The sequence below is a fragment of the Psammomys obesus genome, unplaced genomic scaffold, assembly GCF_907164565.1.
Source record: "Psammomys obesus unplaced genomic scaffold, mPsaObe1.curated_primary_1811, whole genome shotgun sequence".
In the NCBI taxonomy this organism is placed as follows: domain Eukaryota; kingdom Metazoa; phylum Chordata; class Mammalia; order Rodentia; family Muridae; genus Psammomys; species Psammomys obesus.
This window is the reverse complement of record NW_026591086.1, coordinates 15,494,413-15,511,231: the sequence shown is the minus strand read 5'-3', so window position 1 is coordinate 15,511,231 and position 16,819 is coordinate 15,494,413. Positions and strand designations below refer to the sequence as shown.

The window sequence follows — 16,819 nt, the reverse complement described above, 5'->3', positions numbered from 1 at the left end:
ATGGGCAGGTATGAGCTGCCCGTCATGGATGCTGAGAACCAAACATGAGTCCTCTGCAAGCGCAGTCTGTGCCCTTAGCCACTGGCACATAACCGCCAGCCCCTAGATTTAAATTTTATTATGAGTATAATGTATATGCTTCTTAGAATTTTAGTGCTGGATGAAAGTTGAGCTCTGTGAATAATGTTGGGAACTCCCTTCCAGGTGTGTAACTTGTCACCGAGCTTTGAATTTTGTTCTAAATTCATGGATAATTTTATTCTGGTAAATACATAAGCTTAACTAATTATTAACCTTTTCTGTTCTCCACAGACATCACTCCCAGTTTTGTAATTAAATAATGTCTCTTTGTGAATGTAGAATTTCTTTTGGTACTTGGTTCAGTTTTTCTTCCTAAGCATATCTTAATATGAATTCATTTTAATTTTCACTTATGCAAGTCTGTTTCCCTCCTTACCACTTGAAGTTATGGATGAGCAGACAGTTCAGCCCTGTGAGCCAATTAGTCAACCTTGTGACTGTGATAGCCCAGAAAGAGATGAATCTAAAGACGATGAGACGAAAGAGGCATTAGCAGGTGAGAAAACTGTGGTGATGTCATTTTGAAATCAATTACAACTAAGTTTGCATTTAGATTTCGGTTTTCAGTTAGAAATGACTGTTGAATTTTTATTTCTCAAAGGGTTTTTTTTTTTTTTTTGGTAAGTTTATGTTAGTCTTGAACGCCAAAATCATAGCAGTAACAGGCCAGCTAGGCTTGCCAAGTATTCTTATCTCTGTTGTGTATTCTAGAGACGAACAATAAACTAAGTGTTATGAGACTGAAGACAGTCATCTTTGGTACCTTAGAAGAAACACCTTTCCCAAGTTTAGCCTAGCATAGCTCTCAGATTCTTTGAGAAACTGCAGGAAAGTTGCTGTCCTCACATTCACCAAGGTTGGCCTTTGAGGGAGTCAGCAGTCCCTTGGATTTCACTGATCAGCCAATGATTGTGTCTAAATTAAGCTTTAAAAATCATAAGACTTCTAATCACAATCCTGTCTCCACCAAAGTATTCTTGCCTAGAAATTATTATGTTGTTGCTTGAGGACCATTAACTGCTTCCCTGCCTTTCGGCTCTTAGTAGAAAACGAATTTGTCCTGTTAGCATTTCACATAATGTAATTACTACTAATTACTGTTGGATAAGACAGAAGTTAAAATAATAACTTAATATAATAAATGTATTCTTTATTAAATTAATATAAAATATTAATGATATGCAGTAGTATGAACAATAATTATAAGGTGCTTAAGGAAAGTAGCATAATATATCTTTAAGTTCATGAAAATTTCATTTGCAGACTTGGAATGATTTATTTATTTTTTTAGCTTTTCTGTAGTTTTTCTAACTGCTGTGGACTATTTTAATTGGATTGTAGTGAAGGCTGACTAGCTATTCGCATGTGCCCAAAATGGTTTCTGGTACACAGGGTGTTTATAAATGTTTGCCTTCTATCGTTGCTCTTGTTGCTGCTTTGAGAAAATTTGGTTTGATTGTACTTAAAACTCCTAAGAAAATCAAAATTAGCTTCTGTGAAGTTCAGATATTCAACATACATATCTACGGACAAATTCTTACATTCTGTTCCCAGAAAATGGAAATTGAACCTTCAAGGCATTTGGTTCCAATACCTTTCTCATGTTTGGCTGTAATTGTTAGAAGAATATTCTTTATCATTAATTTACATTTTCATGCCTTGAAATTCAACCCATGTTGGAGGGTGTTAGTGGATTTTATATATCATGATGCTGGCAGTAAAAACTCCTGGCCTTTGCATGGTGTCTTTATGATTGGCGTGAGAGTTCATTTCCCACACGGCATTTCACCAATTCCAAGATGAACCCGTCTTCTGGGGCTGTGTCTCCCCCTTCTTCACCCTGGCAGTCCTTAAGTGAGACTGTAGTTGGCTTCTGTGGCGTCATGTCCCCGTGCTGCATCTGACATCTTCCTTCACATTCGGTGTCTCTTAGCCTCCCCCGACTAGTCTATAATTTGGTGATTCCGAGTTGTACGCTTTTTTTTTCTGGTTGTGTCCATCTGGTCAGGGTCTATCTTAAAATGTTTTAAACAGTCTCCAAATGATTTTTGTGGGGCAGTTACATAGATACCCACATTTTAATGTTGCCAAAACTACTGAATTTCTTTTCAAATTTTACTGCAGTAGCTTTCCCTCGTCTTTATAACCTTTTCTCTTTTTTATTTGGGCCTATCATTCCTATATTTTGGATTCTTCTGTCATCGCCAATGTACTTTACCTGTATAAGGGGTAGCCATGTTTTTTGGTGTTTTCACCTGTTAAAAACTACCAACCACAGTAGGGTTAGCAGTGACATCCGTGCATCTTCCTCGTGTGTGCATTCTGGTCCATGACTTCCAGTCAGCCATTACTCTACCTTCCTGTACTCTCAGAGACTCAAAATTTCCATTGGTTAGAGAGGAAATTCTTTAATCTTGCCATATTTGATGCCAATTTTGCCTGTAATCTAACTTAACTGAAAATCATTGGCAATAGAAGCGTTCCTGTGTTCAACTATCTTTATTTTTATTGAATCATCCATATCGTGTCATTATTAAATTATGCAATTGATGTCTAGGATGTGAGAAATACAGTATATTAATGTGTTCAAGGTGACGCCTTATTTAGGAAGAAACATGAAGTAGTAATTGGATTCCCTGCAGTGGAGCCCTTAGTCAGGGCTGCACTTTCTGCTTTCTATCAGAGGTAAACATCAAGAGTTGCCTCGCTTTAGAAATTAGCTCCAGAAGCCCCATCTGTCACACACAGAGTGGCTCTTCTGCAACTTTTGTGCAGCTGGACCGCTTTTGATCAGAGAGAAGAGCACGTACGATTAATACAGTTAAGTTTGTAATTAGTCTGAGGGAGAGTGAAGATAATTAAGTTTTAGAGTAATTTTAAATTGAATTTAACGGCTAATGTTTTTTTAATACCTACTGATGGCCCCTAGATTAGTTCAAGGTGCTGTTTTTCCTCCATTAACCTGCCTTATGTTAGACAGAATTAAATCTTTCTTTTTGTCATTTTCATGAAAATGTTAACTATTTGGATCTTTTACAGGAATATAACAAAGCCATTTAAAGCATATTGTGATTTGAATAAATGATGGCAAGGAAAGTACTTTGGTTTCCTTTGAAGATAAATGATATCTTTCCTTGATTTTAATTTTTCTTTTTATATGAAAATATTTTTACAAACTATATTTTGACCATATTCTTTTCCCTCTCCCAATTTCTCAGCTCCTCCCTAACTCCCTACCAACCCAATCTCATGATCTCTCCCCCCCCCCAACAAAAACAAAGACCAAATAAACTAACAAATAAAACAAATGAAATACCACACACAAAAACACATGGAGCTCTGTGTTGCTTTGGCCACTTGCTCCTCAGCTTAGAGCCTGCCCTGGAATGTGGCGGTTATACCCAGTGGCACTCCATTAGAGAAAACTGATTTTCTCTTTCCCCTCAGGTATTAGTTGCAAGTAGCTTCTTGATTAGGGGTGGGATTTTGTGTCTACTTCTTTATCTTGGTGTTTTGTCTGATTTGAACTCATGCAAGTCTTGTCCATGATATGTCCTTCTCTGCGAGTTCACGTGTACATCAGCCCTGTTGTGTCTGGAATAGTGTTTGCAGTCATCCACCACCTCTGGCTCTTAGAAGCTTTCTGCCTCCTCTTCTGCACAGATTCCCGAGCCTTCCGAGGAGGAGTTTGATAAAAACATCTCATTTAGGGCTGAATGCTCCCAAGTTTCTAACCCTCTGTACATCGTCTAGCTGTGGGTGTTAATTACCATGTACTGCAAGAAGTTATTCTGATGAGGGTTGAATGATGCACTGATATGAGTCCTGGCCAAGTGTCTGCATTAATTGAAGACAATATTAATTCCTGCTGGGAGTCGTATCACTTAAATATGATCGTTTACCCAATATGCATGAGTAACAGGAAATGTGGGTAGTACGCAGCATAACAGTCTCCAGGCTTTAAATTTTCTACTTATCAAATGTGGGTTGATCACATTCAAATGAAGCACACTATTTTTTTTTTCCTTCTACTTATTTTTAATGGTGGTAGATATCTATGTTCTGGTAGCATCTGTTCAAAACCAGAGATCAGTACATCTCTCTTGGTAGATACTCTCCATTAGGACTCAAGAAAATGAAAATAAAATGACAGAGAAGGTAAACATGATTAATGTCTTCAGTTCCACTCATTGATTTAAATAGCCATTTGGTTGTTGTTATTATGTGTATTTAGTTTATATGGGTTTGTTTAATTTTATACTGGTTTCATTTGCCATTTTTAATCTGGATTTTTTTTTTTTTTGTCAACAGCCAAAACCACCTCTCAGTCTCCTGATGCCCAGGCAAGTCGTGGACATTCCCAAACCGATTCTGTTGCTGGTCCAGTTGTGGCCACCACCAAAGAAAATCTGCCTGTGCTCAACACTAGAATCATCTGCCCAGGTACCGCAGTGTATGACACGGTGTATGTTTTAACATATCTGTGAAAATGTGTACCTTCTCTTATTCGTGAGCTACGGAGAGGTGTTATTAGTGACAAGCTTTCCTTTAGGAGAATATTCTGCCAAACTTAGTCCATTCTTCCATGTCTAATTGTATAGGATCTAGTCAAACACACGTTTCTGGGCCCTGCCCTGAGAATGTTAGGTCATTGGTTCTAGGCCGGTGCTTGCACCTGAACTGGAGCTGACCTCCCCTTCTGTGACCTCCAGGTATCTCCACAGCTTTCCTGGTGGTTTTAAGAAGCCACTGCTTTCTCTGCAGACATTTTCAGCCTAGTGTCTGTTCCAGTCTTGTTGAAATGAGTTTACCTCGGATTAGACACCAAAGACTACAGGGAGCTGCTGGAGGAGAATGCGTCAGAGCTTCCTCAGAAACTGGAGAAAAATACATCTTAGAGCTTCCTAAATATACGTTCCCTTTTGGTCTTCATTCAGAGTATGTTGGATCCATGTAGACCATGGAAAGTACCTTCTCACGTAATTTCTTTTTAAAGATGAGCTATAATCCAAACACTGGTTGGAGACTTTTGCTCTTCCCTTTTAGTAGTGACAGAACCACCAGACAGATGACCGGGGAAGTAGAGTTCCCAGAAGTCACATGAAACAGTAGGAGCCAGTCAACATCTAAAGAACACTCAACCACAGAAGAACACTCATTCTTAAGAGTATGTGAAATGTCCTCAAGGGTAGAGTATAAGCCGGTTAGATCACAAACCATTCTCAATAAAAATCAAAAGGATTACCATCTCACAGCTGTACTCTCAGCACAGTGGAGTGAAAGCAGAGCCAGTGGGAGGATGAGATTTGGGGAGTACACAAATGTGGAACTATGTAAGGGAAGAAATGAGAAGAATAGTAAATAATTAATTGTGGAGGAATTTTAATCCAGCAACATGGCCGCTCTGGCAAGAGACCCTGTAGGGCAGTGTGATCTGGCTGGAATGCAGACAAGCTCTGGATTACTGTATGGTGTGACTGGTGTGACTAGAATACAGTACGCTCTTGGTACACACCTTTAATCCCAAACCATGAAGGTTAGTTTATAGAAGGAAGCAGCCATGTTGGAAAGTGAGGGACAGGCAAAGTGACACATCAGAGAAAAACTTGACAGAATGGGTCAGAGATAGGATAAGCCCAAGTCTCATGAGAGCAGGAAAGGAAAGAGAGGTTACTTAAGAACAGCGCAAGGAGAGAGGGAGAGACTTTTACTGAGAGTTTCTTACTGGGACAGTAGAACTCAGACAGAGCAATTCAAATAAGAAGGCAGTTTGAATCAGTCACCTTGGAGAGGATTTTAGGCCAGAACAGCTGAGTCGAACCAGCCAGCGAGAGTTCAGAAAGAACTAGAAAAGCTTGGAATGGCTCTTATCTCATCCCTTCATCTGAGGAAATAAAAGCAACACTTACAACTAATAAATAAAATAGAGAAAAAAAATACTTTGAGATGCGTGAGAACAGAAACGCACCATCCTAAAACTTAGCTGATGTAGCTGAAACACACTTAGAGTGGAGTGTAACGCCGTAAATGCACGCTTTGAAAATACACATTCATTTCACATCAACCACCTGACACCCACCTTGGTAAACTAGGAGAAGGGCAAATTGATGAACGCTGACAGGCAAAGCTGACAGTAAACATGAGAGTGTAAATAAATAAAAGAATAAAAAACAGAGGAAACGAGCAAGAATTTGGAGAGGAAAGATTAAAATCAGGAATTCGGAAGTCTTGAGACACAATCAAGGAGCTTAGAGAAACAGATAAGATTGTGATGGCAGTGTAAACTGCATAAATGACCAATCAGAACCCAGAGGAAACAGGCAATGCCTAAACACACCATTCAAGAAGAAATAGAAAGGAAACTAAATATCAGAATAAACTCTAGGCATGGCAGCACACACCTTTAATCCCAGAATCTGGGGAGGCAGAGGCAGGTGGATCTCTGTGAGTTCAAGGCCAGCCTGGTCTACAAAGCAAATCCAGGACAGCCAAGGCTACACAGAGAAACCTGTCTTGGAAAAAGGAAAACAAAAACAAAACAGAAAAGAAAAAAGTTCCACTTGAAATTGCATCAAAAATGACAAAATAATTAGGAATGACTTTAGCGTAGAAAGTGAAATGCTGAAAGCTACAAATCATAAAATTGCTGAATAATAAGTGAGAAAGTATCATGGATATTCCTTTTCACGTAATAAAGAATTTCTTTGTGGTTCCTTATTACAACATACAGACATCTGGATCTATTAAAACACTTCACATTTATAAACAGAATCCTTTGAGTTTGGGCTACTGAGTGGCCGCTGGAAATAAACCGGGCTTTGGCAGCAAGGCGTTTGAGGCAAGGCCAGCTTGAGTGGACCAGATATGACTCTCTTTTGATTAACATGTGATCCTAATGTATTTTTCTGTCAGGTTTAAGGGCCGGACTCGCCGCCTCCATTGCTGGGAGTTCCATCATCAACAAAATGTTGCTGGCAAACATTGATCCTTTCGGAGCAACGCCGTTTATTGACCCAGATCTAGATTCCCTGTGAGAAACACTTTTGAAGTTATTTGGCTTCAGCTTTTTTTGCTTGTTTGTCTGTTACTGTTTTGTTCAAACATTAACCTTCTGCCTGTGTCCCCAAGTATATGGTTCTTTGTGCAAAGAAGGTGATGCAAATGCTGAGAAGCAGAGACTGACAGGATCCGTGGGCTGTCCCTCAGGCCGTCCTGAGCCTGGTCCCTTCCCCACCTGCTGTTCAGCAGCCTCTCTCTGGTGCAGGCTTCTTGCCTCTCCCTGAAGGGGCACCTGAGTGCTGGTTTGCACCTGTGTGTACGCCCTCCCCTGCCTTCCCCACGTCTCGGTCTGCTGATCCTGTCATCTTTCCACATCCCGCTGCATAGTCATCCTTTTGTATGTTGAGGCAGGGTCACTCGTGTGAACCTAGAGTTAGCCTGCCGGTTTGGCTAGTCTGGATTGTGCAGGCAGCTTGCTCTGGGCCCTGTTCCTTCTTTCTGTGTGCTCCCTTGCCCACCAGGCATTTACCTGGCCATCTGACCTCTGGTCTTCACTCCCTCCTAAATGTGTGTGAATTCTAAAATGCTTTTTTTTTTTTTAATCTTTCTTTTGTAGTGGCATTTCTCAAGCACAGTATTTTATCTTATTTTATTTTATTTTGGATTTAAAAAATTTATATTTATCTAGGTCTGTGTATGTATGTTTGTATGTGCATTCGTGTGTGTCTGTGTTCGCGCGCTCACTCCCACGCATACCATGGAATGTATCTGATGGTCAGAGGACGGCTTGCAGGGGTCAGTTCTATCATTATACCATGTGTGTGCCAGGAATTGAATTCAGGTCATCAGGTTTGGGGACAAATACCTCAACCCATGGTGGAAGGAGAGAATCGATTCCTGCAAATTATCTTTTGATCTTCATTCATACGCCATGGCGTTTGTGCAACACCCATCCACCTCATAAAAACAAAATTGTAAAAATAAAACAAACAAACAAACAAGTATTAACAGGATGTATAATGATGTATTTGTTACAGTTTGTCTGTTGTTAAGGGCTGAAGTGGAAGAGACTCTCGCATGGTTAGGAGAGAGGAGTGTGCCCCTGAGTTTAAAGCCTCCCCCCATAATACCGTCATTGGCCTGCGCAGTCAGAGCCTTGTGTGGAAGACAGAAGGCTTGAGGCTGTCAAGCGTAATAGACAAAAAGGCAATGACTGTCTCTGCTTTGCCTTTGCCTCAGACTAAAAATGACGTACGTGCACTGGGCCTGTGCACATTGCGAATCTGTAGGATATGATTTCTACTTGGCATCCTCCAGGAAGAATGGCGGCCACGTGGTGTTCAGTGCGACCAGGTAGACAAGCTGTACTTGCTGTAATGAATCTGAAACTGACTTTTATGTACTTTCCCTCATTATCACAGAGATGGCTACTCGGAGAAATGTGTCATGAACAATTACTTTGGGATTGGATTAGATGCAAAAATTTCATTAGAGTTTAATAATAAGAGAGAGGAGCACCCTGAAAAATGCAGGTAATTTCAATAACAGCAATAATGTTGTTACGTGAAGGCGATTTTGCTTTCTTTTCATTTATTGTCTCTTGCTTTAAGGAGCAAATAAATAACATTTCCTGAGATTACACAAAAAATATTTATTTTTCAGAAGCCGAACTAAAAACTTGATGTGGTATGGAGTTCTGGGAACCCGGGAGTTATTACAGAGATCATACAAGAATCTTGAGCAAAGGGTTCAACTTGAGGTGAGTTCATCCTAAAGCAAAGACATTGGGGTTCATCCTACGTAGTGGAGGCGCTAAATGACCTACATTCCTCTTAATTATGGATAAACATATTCTGCAGGTAGTGCCAACCCTGTCTAGAACAGACTTAACCTTACCATTTTCTCTTCTTCCCGAAGCTGGGGCCATCGAGGTGGAGCCCAGCAAGTGCTTTAATAGGACAGTGTCTTTAATAATGGACTATTTCACTTAAATGTTCCAGTTCTACAATGCCGAATGCTTTGTAAAAATCCTTGAAAATAACGTTTGCAGTTCATACACTTTAGTTTAAATATATTTATTTTGATCTGATTATTTCTAACAAGTCAGTCAAAGACTAAGATTTTGACAGAATTTTTTCCTGATTTATGTAGAAACTTAAGGATAGCAAAAGTTACTTCACTTCTTGCAACAGCAGGAAATAGATGATTGGAAATCCTTGGAGTCTTTCATTACTATAAATTTATTTTCTTTTATCCTTGGTCCAGGGCATATCTTTTCTGTCTTATTTTCCTTTTTGGTCAGTTGTTTTTATTTAAAGCATACTACTAATACAGAGGGATATATAACTCTTAAGTCTTAAGCACTCTGAGTATTGTTGCCTTGGCATCATCTTCACAGTGGGGTGTAGGCTAACTAGATGATCCAGTTATGAACTAAATGCCAGAAAGGAAGCTCATTGCTCCTTTGCACTCTGGAAATAGCACTACTAGTCAGCCGCTGCGATTTGTAGTTGCTTATAAAATTAAAATAGAGACTACTGGGTAAAGAGGCTACAAAATCAGGAAGGTTCGCCTTTGTCAAGACTCCATCACAGAGCCACCTCAAGTCATTTAGGGGTCCTCCTTGTGTCTGTGGTATTGTATGTGTTCCTTTGTTTTGGATCCATGTCCCCAGTTGGCCACACTCCTTAAAAACAGTTAGAGAACCTTAGCGCATAATACAGTAGCTGACATCTTCTCGAGGCTGAAGTGGGTAGAGAAATTATAATTTGGCAAGGTGAGATGCTCCTCAAATTATGTCCAGCATGGGTCCAGGAACGGACCTGCTTTGGGACATGAGGGAATGAAGAAATGACAGACAGACCCATGGACAGAAAGCTGGGACTGGTGTTTGGCTCTCACCTGCAGAAGCTGCAACACTCCAAGAACTGCAGCATATAGAATTGAACGAGGAGGCAGGTTATTATATAGTGATAAACATGGTGGCGGGGTTTACGGTGTACAGCTGGATCAGGAGCGGTCTCTGTAAGGGAGAGCTTCCGGCCGTAAACTCCCAGGGAGCAGAAAGCTGTGGTGGGCATTTCCCGCACATACTGTCTATACTAGCACTTGGCCCCCGAGGAAGGCTGTGCCATGCCTCTGAGCCTGAGGCTTACCAGCGTCCTTGACGTGGTTGTACCTTGTGTCAACAACACCCATCCTCTCAGGATTTCACTCACTCAAGCTGTCTTCCTCCTTTCCCTACAGATGAATCTGTTCATAAATTGGGGCCGGGGGGAGGTTAAAAAATAGAGCCAGGTAGGATGGCACATGCCTGTAATCCCAACTCTTCTGGTATGGAAGCAAGACAGTTGCCCACATTCAGATCTGGAGTTTCAGGGGAGCTAAGGCTACATAGAGTAACCCCCCCTTTTTTTTTTAGAAGACAAAGCCAAAAAACAAAACAACTCCAAAACCATTTAATATACCTAGCCTTCTAAACGGCTCATCATGGGCTTGCCAACCTCACACATGCTAAGAATGCTTACTTCGCCCATAGCTGATGTCCTGACTCAAAGGCTGTCTTATAATCAAGTGTTGGCTCCATGGGTAAAGGTGCCTGCTGCCATGCCTGGTAACCAGGGTTCAGTTTCTGGAGCCCACATGGTGGGAGGGGAGAGCTGACTCCTGCAAGTTGTCTTCTGACCACACACATGTGCCATGGTGCATGCATGTCCCCGCACATGCTTAGATAAGTGTAACAAAAAGAAAACAAGTGATGTCTGAAACATCTGTACTTTGATATAGTGTGGTGTCCGTCGATCATGCAGTCACAGGTACTGTTAATGTCTGGCTTGTTGCCTATGCTTGTAACAGAGGGTAACGCTGAGTCCATATTTAGTGGACATAAAAAGATACATGTTTTTTTAATCAACAAGCATCCACTCTTTGAATTTATCCATGGACCCCTGATTTTCAAACCTCAAGTTAAGAACCTGTATATACAAGCATATGTTAGAGGAGCCTGGCCTGGTTGTTCATACCTGTAATCATAACACTTGAAGTGTGGAGGCAGGAGGATCATGAGCCCGAGTCAGCCTGAGGTACATATACACTAAATGATAAAAAAGAAGCTAAAATTAGGAAAATAGGATAAGTGAAAACATGCTAATATATACTGGAAAGTGAAATAGAAAGGCTCAGAATTCCTTGTCATTTTTTTTTTAAGTAAGGAAGAGTAAAATGCTTTCCAAGAGCGTGAGTACAGAGGACCCGTGGTTTTTCTCCTTGGTGACGGTGTGGGTGGGATACAGACGGAGCAGGGCCTCCCCGGGAGGCTTCTGCATTGTGTGCTAGTCCTGTTCATTCACCGTTCATTCACTATTTTGCACAGATAACTCTTTCCCCCTCGGTATGGAAGGATATGGATTTCGTGTGTGGAGTTTAATTTGTGCCAGCGAAGACTTGGGCTGCGGCTTCTCTGTCTGCACGTGGGTGGAAAAGTGCTTGATGCAAATTCACTGGGCGAGACAGAAGTCACAGTGCAAACTGAGAAGTGAGGGGCCCATATAAGCGGGGTTTGCTGCGTGGCAGTGGGGTGCTCATATAGCCCCGGCTTTGAGAGCGTGGGGACAGGCTTACGATCCTATCCCAGTGATGGGAACTCCAGCACAAGATCATAACATATTTGCTTGTTCCTTTACAGCAAAATAAATGGGAGGTTTCACTAAAATTTACATACTTTAATTAACGGCGACTTGTCTATAGCACGCCTTACTTATGTGGGTCAAAGTAGTCCTGTTTTCTCACTGAAAAAAATGATCATAAGCTCTTTTGCAATTTAAGTACAGAGAGAATGTAAATAAAAAATAAATAAATGGAAAAATGCAGATTCATATGTAGGCTTTCATGATATCCCATTCCTTAACTGCTTATGTCCATATCCAAGTTTTAGTTGAGAATGAATAAAGAGAATAAAACAAAAAAGAAATCCCACAAAATTAAAATACATTTGAGGAGCAACATTTATGAAAATGCCAATTTTGCTTGTACTCAGGAAAATTCACTCATTTGTAAATATAAAAGAAGTATGTTTGTCTTGTTTTGTATTTTAAGACAGAGTCTCACTCTCCAACTAGTCTGGAACTTGCAGCAATCCCCCTGCCTCCACCCCAAAAGTATAAAATTACAGGTGTGTGCCGCCACACCTAGGTTTTTTTTTTTTCTTCCAGTTTCTAGGTTTTAATGAACTTGTAAACAAAAAGCTCCCGTTTCAAAATAAAAACAAATCCCAGATCATATAGATGTTTACAGTGATTACATTTATCTAAGCAACACACATACATGTTCAGTTGTTAGATGGTAACTAAATTTCCGTGACAAATATGCTTTTTAATAGCAAGAACATTATAGAGTTAATGCAGAGTCCTAAGGATAATCTAGTAGTCGCTATGTTTTGTTTGGGGTTTTTTTGGTGATTTTTTTTTTTTTTGTTTGGTTTTTTTGTGTGTGTGTGTGTGTGTTTTTTTTTTTTTTTGGTGTGTGTTTTTATTTTGTTTTGTTTTTTTAATCTGGAAAGGGTTAGGACTGAAGAGGTGGCTCAGCCTTTAAGAGCATTGGATGCTTTCAGAGAATTCAGGCTCCAGCATGAGCTAATAAACAGCTTTAACTCCAGTTCCAGGCAATCAAGCGCCCTCTTCTGGTCCTCACAGGCACTGCAGTCATTCATACCGTGCTCTGACAGTCATTGCCCTCCTTGCCCATCTAGTGGTAATTTAATTTTCATTTAGGTGAATTGGAAGGTGGAAGTGCATGATGCTGTTCAATATGCAGAGTTTTCCTTGCCTTTGCACGCATCTTAGCTACAGGAACAATACAGCTTTGATTAAAAACTTTGTGCGTGTGTGTGTGTGTGTGTGTGTGTGTGTGTGGCACACACACACACACACACACACATGCGTGCAAGAGTACCAAGACACACACATGCAGGTCAGAGGACAACTTGGGGAAATTGTGCTTTTCATCTACATGTGGGTTCCAGGTATTGAACTCAAGTTGTCGGGTTGGTGGCAAGTACCTTTACCTACCAGCTCGTCAACCCCCCACTCAGCTTTCAGCTCAGATGGCTGCTGGTTAGTTACCAAACCCAGGCGAGTCCCGAGTTCAGAGAGGTTCTGAGTGACAGGAGTGGGCTCAGAGCCAGCCCATACAGAACCTGCTCTGAACAGAACCACTAAACCAACCACAGAGAGGACCGCGGAAACTCAGGCTAGAACAGGAGTTCTCAACCCATGGGTCGCGACCCCTTTGGGGATCACATGACCCTTCTACAGGGGTCTCCTAAGACCACCGGAAAACGCAAGTAATTCCATTACGATTCATAACGGTGGCAGAATTAGCCATGAAGTAGCGATGGAAATAATTTTATGGTTGGGGGTGGGTCACCTCAACAGGAGGAACTATATTAAAGGGTTGAGAACCGCTAGGTGTTCTGAAGCAGAGTCAAGAAAAGTCTGCCTGAACTGCAAGGAAAGACGAAGGAAAGCACACTTTTCAATTCAATTTTTTTATGAAAATTCCTTGTTCAGTTATTTATACTTTTAAAAAATTGTAATTAAGAGAAAAATGGAAGGCCTTTGGAACGTGTGAGAGTATATGTACAAGCGAGCGAGCCCCCGGGGACATCATGCTATGCCTTGCCCTTTGTGACATGGAAGTAAGCACCAGGCACAAGCCTGTCTCAGTAGCTCCAAAGTAACGCTCCTTCTGCCTGACCTGTAAGCATTTTATCTTTGAGACAAGGTCTCACGTAGCCCAGGCTGCCCTTGGACTTGCTATGTAGCTGAGGATGTCCCTGCTCTTGCTACATCCGCTTCCCAGTGCCGGGATGGTGGGCATTCTAACCTCCGAGCTTTTTGCCTTGCAGTGTGATGGCCAGTACATTCCTCTCCCCAGCTTGCAAGGCATAGCAGTGTTGAACATCCCCAGCTATGCGGGCGGCACCAACTTCTGGGGCGGAACCAAAGAGGACGACGTGAGTAGCGTGATGGGGCTAGGGTTTGTTTCTTCGGTGGTAATTAAATTACTGGGGTGTCTAGCTTTTTCAGATGTGCGCTGTGGTATCAGTTCTGTTTCGACATTTGAGTGACAAGTGTTTTACAATATTTGGAAGGTGAGAGGTAGAATTCGTCCTAACATCTCACTTCAACACTTTGTCTCTCGTGAATGTACTCTCAACTTTCTCCAGAGATCTGGCATTAAAGGTGTGCATCACCACACCTGGCAAGGTTTGGGGCTGTTTCTGTTTTTTGTTCGTTTGTTTGGTTTTGGTTTTTTTTGGTGATAGGTCCCTGAATTGTGAAAGAACAGCCACAATCACATTTGTCTGGAACAAAAGCAGTTGCTCTGAAAGGAATGAAAAAGAGAACACACTACTGAAGTGGGCATACCATGAAAAGTGATGTATTTTTATGATCTCGAAGGTTCTCAGCCTGGTCTAATGCTAGCAATGTGGCTGGCGTCTGGTTCTGTGGAAGGACATCCCATTCTTTTTGCCAGCAGGTTGCCACTCAGCTATTTTAAAGGTGTAAAATGAATGAGAAAATACAAATAAAGTCGACATTCCTGAGCATCCACAGGCACTGGGTGTTCTGAGAGCTTTAGAGTCATTATTTAACACCCACAGAGTTTTTCTTTCTTTCTTTCTGTGTGTGTGTTAGAGATTAGAACGGAGCTCCTTGCACATGCTGGTTGAACCTTGTAACACTGAACTACATCCTCAGCCCCGAACCTTTTTTGATTTCACCATTGGAAAACAAACAAACAAACAAACAAACAAACAAACAAACAAACATATACTGGAGACAGTTTCCACAGTTACTAACAGAGAAGCAACTCGAATCCAGGCGGTTTGATAACAGAATTTAGATGAGATTATCAGTGTCAGCAAGTTTCTGGGCTCGTATTTCCAATACAAGTTTTAATTAGAACATTCTTTTTCTCCGTCAGATTTACGTATGATGGTAAGTGAGAAGGTACCATGAACGAATTGACGCCGACCAAAGTTAAATTCTCAGGATGGAGTTTTGTGAACATGCACTGTATATAAAAGCAGAGTGCGTCTGGGGAAGTTTTGTTCCCTGAGGTTCCTGTGTCCACACTCACAAATGCCTCAAAAGGCAATTTGTTAAAATATAAGGGACAGGGCTGGAGAGATGGCTCAGCCCTTGAGGGCACTTACTGCTCTCGCAGAGGGCCCAGGTTCAGTTCCCAGCACCCAGCACCAGCGCCAGCTCACAACCACCTCTAGCCACCTGCCGCTCCAGGCGGTCTGTCCTTGTTTGCTTTCTGTTGCTATGAAAAACTCCATGACCAACAGCAACACGAGGAGGAAAGGGTTTATTATCCCTCCTGTACTGGTCACGGGTGATTATGCAGGGAAATCGGGGCAGGAACTCGAGGCAGGAGCTGAAGCAGAGACCATGCTGCTGGCTGACTCGTCTCTCCGTGGCTTGCTCAGCCTACTCTCTAGGACTTCCTGCTCAAGGGGGGTACTTCCTACTCGGGCTCTCCCACATCAATCAGTAGTCGAGAATATACCGGAGAGACATGGCTACAAGCCAGTCTGATAGAGGCAATTCTTTGACTGAGGCCTCCTCTTGCCAGTTATAGTCTGTGTCCTGCTGATAAAAGCTAACACCCTTTTGGTCCCTTCAGCTATCTGCACTCCTCTGCAGATACACCGACATACATATAATTATAAGACGAAGATAAATCATTTAAAAAGATAACAGCACAAATGTACGTTGCTCAGAATACTTTGAAAGAATGTCTTTAAAACATGCCAAGTGCATAGGTTCATGATATTTGCATGTTCACTAGTGTCAATTTTAGGCCCTGAGTAGCTTTCTGAAAATTATATGTCATGTTATCAAAATGTCTGCCAATTACATATGAAGTATTCAGCAATCCATATCAAGATGAACCACTTAGAATTGTGTTAGTCCCAGGAGTGCCGAATAAGACGTTTGCGTATACTCACGTGGACATTGAAACCTTTTTGAAATGATGTTTATTCTAAGCTGTCTTCGGTGATTATTTCCTTGGGCTGTTACCTTCTGACATTTACCTTGTCACTTTTTTATGTTTTGGGCCTATCTGTATGGCGGGGTTTGGGGCCCGGCATTCCACTGTACCTAACCCGTTGAGGGAAATGTGTGTAATACAGTTTTCCCTTTTAGATATTTGCCGCGCCCTCATTTGATGACAAGATTCTGGAAGTCGTGGCCGTGTTTGACAGCGTGCAGATGGCAGTATCGAGGGTCATTAAGTTGCAGCATCATCGGATAGCACAGGTCGGCTTCTCAGATCAAAACTCGCTAGGTTTCTTGGGTCATGGGGCATGGAAGGAAGCTATTCCTGATGCCCGCTACACTGATGGCTTCTGTAAAAATGCACCATTGCAGTGCTGAGGCGTACTGTTCTGCCCCCCAGAGTGGAGTTAAGCCAAACCCAGATAATAAACAGTGCGTCCATTCCCGGGTTGATTCGTGGTCTCAAATAACATGTTGGCTTTATTTCAGTGCCGCACGGTAAAAATCACTATATTTGGTGACGAGGGCGTCCCAGTGCAGGTGGATGGTGAAGCATGGGTTCAGCCTCCCGGGATCATCAAAATAGTACACAAAAACAGAGCTCAGATGCTAACGAGAGACAGAGTACGTAACTCTAATTTTAATTTTTAATTATGTGTGTGCTGGGG

The 16,819-nt window shown here is 41.6% G+C and overlaps 1 protein-coding gene across 2 annotated transcripts in view; it reads left to right on the top strand.

The window, feature by feature from the left end:
• Positions 1-16,819, top strand: part of Dgkh (diacylglycerol kinase eta) — a 155,285-nt gene that overhangs the window by 121,647 nt on the left and 16,819 nt on the right. For both annotated transcript variants that reach the window (XM_055609694.1, XM_055609695.1), the window contains exons 17-24: positions 467-577; positions 4,393-4,524; positions 6,994-7,111; positions 8,502-8,612; positions 8,743-8,839; positions 13,985-14,092; positions 16,299-16,412; positions 16,641-16,775. In XM_055609694.1, the coding sequence (XP_055465669.1) occupies positions 467-577; positions 4,393-4,524; positions 6,994-7,111; positions 8,502-8,612; positions 8,743-8,839; positions 13,985-14,092; positions 16,299-16,412; positions 16,641-16,775 (926 nt within the window). The remainder of the gene's footprint in view (positions 1-466; positions 578-4,392; positions 4,525-6,993; positions 7,112-8,501; positions 8,613-8,742; positions 8,840-13,984; positions 14,093-16,298; positions 16,413-16,640; positions 16,776-16,819) is intronic.